Source organism: Papaver somniferum, chromosome 8 (assembly GCF_003573695.1).
Source record: "Papaver somniferum cultivar HN1 chromosome 8, ASM357369v1, whole genome shotgun sequence".
In the NCBI taxonomy this organism is placed as follows: Eukaryota; Viridiplantae; Streptophyta; class Magnoliopsida; order Ranunculales; family Papaveraceae; genus Papaver; species Papaver somniferum.
This window is the reverse complement of record NC_039365.1, coordinates 119,283,989-119,288,869: the sequence shown is the minus strand read 5'-3', so window position 1 is coordinate 119,288,869 and position 4,881 is coordinate 119,283,989. Positions and strand designations below refer to the sequence as shown.

At 38.4% G+C, this 4,881-nt stretch overlaps 1 protein-coding gene across 4 annotated transcripts; it reads left to right on the top strand.

Annotated features, from left to right (window-relative positions):
• Positions 1–1,207: 1,207 nt before the first annotated feature.
• LOC113303900 (pentatricopeptide repeat-containing protein At1g62720-like) lies at positions 1,208–4,057 on the top strand. Of its 4 annotated transcripts, none has more exons than XM_026552986.1 (3): positions 1,208–2,902; positions 3,006–3,488; positions 3,603–4,057. In XM_026552986.1, exon 1 carries the CDS (start codon positions 1,352–1,354, stop codon positions 2,861–2,863), a length of 1,512 nt encoding a protein of 503 aa, XP_026408771.1. In that variant the 5' UTR covers positions 1,208–1,351; the 3' UTR covers positions 2,864–2,902; positions 3,006–3,488; positions 3,603–4,057. The 4 variants fall into 4 exon arrangements, with proteins under 4 accessions (XP_026408771.1, XP_026408773.1, XP_026408772.1 ...); XM_026552988.1 differs by having other exon boundaries at positions 1,208–3,126; positions 3,278–3,488; XM_026552987.1 differs by having other exon boundaries at positions 1,208–3,151; positions 3,278–3,488.
• The last annotated feature ends 824 nt before the right edge of the window (positions 4,058–4,881 follow it).

The following is a 4,881-nucleotide window of genomic DNA, read 5'->3' as shown; positions in this document are numbered from 1 at the left end:
AGTTTGTAGGTTACTTGTCTGGCTATAGTTTATGACCCTCTGGATTAGAATATTGACTTGAAATCCTAGAGAAATGTCAATCTTCAATGATTCACCACAATGGTTCTAGAACAGTAGGTTTTAATAATTTTGAGAATGCTACTTAACTGTGTCGGGTACCATCTATCTCCCATCCTTCGGTGCACAATGTTTGTCGAGTAGAGATGTCATGGGTCATGCCAAACTTACAGTGAAAAAGTAGATGTGAGCAAACCAAAGTGAAGTGAATCATTTCCTTGGAACATTGTAATTCTTCATAACTGAAGTCCAATTTGAATTCTCTCGAATTTCTTGATAGACTTGAAGTTTTCTGTTTACAGTGCTGGAATTACTACTCCGTAAGATAGTTTGCAGGAAGAAGTCTTCAGATATGCCAAGAAAGATGCCGGTTTTGCTGATGTGTCTTCTTGACAGACCGCAAGAATCAATTTCAAGCAGCTGCAAAACGTCTTGTTCAAAAAATCAAAGAAACTAAGAAGCAGCTTTGACCAACAATGCTTCTTAAGTAGGCCATTAAAGTAAATCCATCTCCCTGGACTAAAATTTCCATGAATATTATCAGAAAATTTAATTTCAAGTACTCTTGAAAAATGACAATAAGTTTGATTTTTTTTTATTTTTTTTTGAAGCAATAAGTTTTATTACTAGTGTCATAGTGTTGTTACTGTTATCATCTACCTTAAATGGTGTTCCCAATGCACTTGTAATTTCAAACAGAGTCTTTTGCACCAATATTCAGAACTTACTTCATGTACGCGAGTCTAGACTTGAGCAAGTAATTATTGACATTGATAATCAGGGCTAAAGTCCAAAGTTTATCGTAGTAGATGGAGCAAACAAGGCCTCAAGACATGGTGTCTATTGTTCGAATCAAGGTAACTGCCTCAGCTAAGTTGAACCTAAAGAAACAGAAGCGTTTTCTTAATGACGATATGAACCATGGGATGTTTGAACCGAACAATTAGCATTTTTTTCTTGATATCCATAGGAGGTGACTTCTTATGCAGAGCAACAACAACAATCCATACACGAACGAGAGTTATTCTACCGACCGTAACAACAACAGTAGTAACAGGCGAATAAGTGTAAGAAAAAAAAAAGGAAAAAACAAGAAGTCTCTGTTTTCTTTCGGCCTAAAACCTAGTTACCAACCTAGCTTCTCGTACTTTTCCACAGAACCATCACGTTTTAACTTCCTTTACTATTTCGGGGTCTTCCGGTTAGCAGAAGCTGCCTGCTGCCCCCTATGGCAGCATCTTGTTTATGCCCCCTTCGACTGCAACTGCAGCTCCAGCTCCAAATCCTGATGTAAATGAAATTGATCACCCGTAGATTACTAACAAATTTTCACCAGCTTCCTCTTCTAACATCACCGAAATTGGTGAGAAACTGTTATCGGAGTTCAGAAATAACCCATTTTGAGAATTTTATAAAGAACCAATGCAAGTCTGGGCAGATCAAAAATCTCGCTATAGCAAGGATTTATTTTGAAAGAATGATTTCTGTGAACCCGTTACCATCTACAGATACTTTTAATCATCTATTAACTTCAGTATCCAAGCTTACATGTTATTCCACCGTTATTCAATTGTATAAACTGATGAGTTTAGGTGGAGTGGAACCTAGTATCTATACATATAACATTCTGATCAATTGTTGTTGTCAATTAAGTCGAGTTGAATATGGGTTTTGTTTGTTTGGTGAAATTTTGAAGAGGGGTTATAATCCTGATACAATTACTTACAACACTCTGTCTAAGGGACTGTGTACGCAGGGACCGGTAGGTTCTGCCTTTAGAGTGTTTGAGAGAATGACTGAACAAGGTATTCGACCTAATGTTGTTACATGTAATACCCTTATTCGTGGGCTTTGTAGAAATGGGGAAGTCGAACTTGCTCTAGAGTTGCAGAGGACGATGGTGAAATGGAACTGCAGGTCTGATGTGATTACTTATACTTCTTTGATCCATGGATTTTGCTGTGTTTGCAGGTTAAATGAAGCAATGGCACTTTATGATGAGATGTGTAGTCGAGGTGTTTCACCAAATGTAGTAACGGTCACTGTGCTATTAGATTCTTTGTGTAAAGAAAGGAGAATGGAAGACGCTTGTCGGGTCTTTGAGAGAATGAGTAAGTTAGGCTTGGAACCTGATGTAGTCACATATACTTCGATGATTAATGGATACTGCGAGAATCACAGATTGAAAGAAGCTATTCAACTCTTCAATATAATGCAACAGAAGGGTTTTGAGCCAAACCAATTTACTTATAGCACGCTAATATCTGAATTTTTCCGGATTAAAAATGTCGGAGAAGCAAAACGCTTATTCAATGAGATAAAATCTAGTGAACAATGTTTGGACCTAACCATATATGGCGCAATGTTGGATGGGCTCTTCAAGAATCATGAGTGTGATGAAGCAAACAAACTTTTTCATTCCCTGAAGGAGAAAGGCTTCAAAGTTAATGATTATATATACACTATAGTCATTGATGGGTTGTGCAAGGTTGAGAAACTTGTGGATGCAAGGAAATTATTTTGTGAACTCCGTAACCAAAAATTACTGCTGGGCGTTAGAGCATGTACTGCAATGATCCATGGGCTATGCAAGAAAGAGATGTCATTTGAGGCTGAGAAAATTATTATTGACATGGAAAAGAATGGTTGCTTACCTGATGCTATCACATATAGCACAATCATTCTAGGGTTTTTTCACCAAGGAGAGGTTGATAAGGCGAAACAATTTCTTCGAGAAATGTATATAAGAAATCTTGTTCCCAACAAAGCCGTGAAATCATTATTCAATCTCACTGAACACCCCTGAATATATGTCTGATATAATCACGTTACTGTGGTGCTACGGGTTGGTGACACCGACTTCAACTTCTAAGTGCACAAATCTCCGATTTTGTTACGTTATTCTTGGGTGACCCTTTTGACATTCTATTAATGCTATCGGAATGTAGGTAATGTTATGTATTCCTTGATGCATCTCTTGTCCCACTCAAGTAAGCATTCTTCATCGGCCGTTCTTCAACAAGCGCCTGTGGCATCTTACCAAGTCCAAGGACCAATTTTCTTGACGAAGTACTTGTTTACTTGGAATGCTGCTGTAAAGTGTTCTATACATATATGTACTTCAAAGATGTGTAGGATTTAGCCACAGAGTTACAGATCAAGTTTGACATATGCGTCTGATCAACTACTAACAACCTATGATAATGCTGAACGTTTTCAGGTCTATGCACTTGTTTTGATCCGAACAAATGTGATACTGGCGAGGTCTCGATCATTAGCTAACAGTATTGCGTCTGAGGCCCTGCATGATGATATTTGTAGGCTTGTTGCCATCAGCCAGAAAGAATATTGCAGTAACTGAACTGCTTCATCAACGAAAGTTACTGATGTCGCCTCTTGGGTGCTTGATAACCCGACGTTGATTTGATAAGGTGAAGAGGATAGTTTAAATAATCAACTGTTCGGTGAAAGCGCTCGAGTTGTCATTTTTTTTCTTCTTTCCAATGAATCTTATTTTTCTTTCTTTTTTTTTTGGACATCTGCAGCGAAAGGGTGTGGGTTCACTGGGTTGACATTCAAATATTTAAGGGGATACTCAACCAAAAAAGTGGTGGCTACCAATCTATCGATCTCTCAATTGCTGCAAAACAGTTGGTTGAGCTGATGTCCTTCTCGAAAGTGCTCAGTTAAATTCCATTGAAAATGGAACAGATACAATCTCTAGTTGTATCAATCCCAATAGAATTCGTCAAGGTCATGCTACTCCCCATGTAGTCCTTTCAAAATTCAATAGTTTTTAGCGGGATTCTCAAGTGGCTCGGTAAAGAACCATAGGACTCAGCTTTGCCGAATTGTTCTTGAATTATGGTTTCTCTTTCGTCTGGGGCATTTTGTTGTCCCATCTATTCTAGTGCAACAATAACAAAACCATATCTGGGTTCTTTTTGTGAAGGAAATTTGGTGTACACGGAAAAATTTGTGGCAACAGACAGGTTGTAAGTACCGGTTAATTGAACTTTTCTCTACAACAGCACTTATATAGACTAGTTTATTGCATACTGCTAGACTAGATTGCTGATTTGCTAGGAGATAATAAACTCAAATTGGTCCAATATGAAGATACTTGAGGTGGGTGAAAATTGTTAAACGTGTTCCTGACAATGAAAATAGTTAACACTACTTCTGGATACTTCTCTTTCCTAACATTTGCTCGCTGTTCAACTAACAACGAGATTGAAACACTGAACTATCTAACGCTCAAAAAATGGGCCAAACGCTGAACCATTCAACGTTATACGAATATTCCAGGGAATATCCCTTGGACGCTGGTCCATTCAGCGTTAACTGTGAGTGACGAATTCTGTGTTGCTTACTTGGACGAGATTTTACTATGCAAAAGGTTTCACAGAGGGACCAGCTTAATGGAGTTGGTGACCTAACTTATTACGAGCTTATCATGCTTTTGCCGTTTTATTCACTATCTTTACGGCCATGCGTTCCTTAGTCCCTACATAGTGATGTCACCTTGTATCACTAAACCTCAATGAATGACATATCACCATTTGTGCTCCTAAGAGCCGTAAACTCAAGAAGTAATCAAGATACGTACAAATAATCTTTGAAACACTGTTCGGTTCAGCGTTTCGTTGCTAGATTCGCCATCCCATAGGGATTACGAGGTTATCCTATCTGACGTGGATGGCCAATCTAACAGCTAGATATCTAGCCCACATGACTTAGCCTTAATATCTGGGCCTGGTAATGGATAGAGAAAGCCTAAAACTTGGGTTCGGCCGGAACATGTCCTTAAATTCAAGGACAATT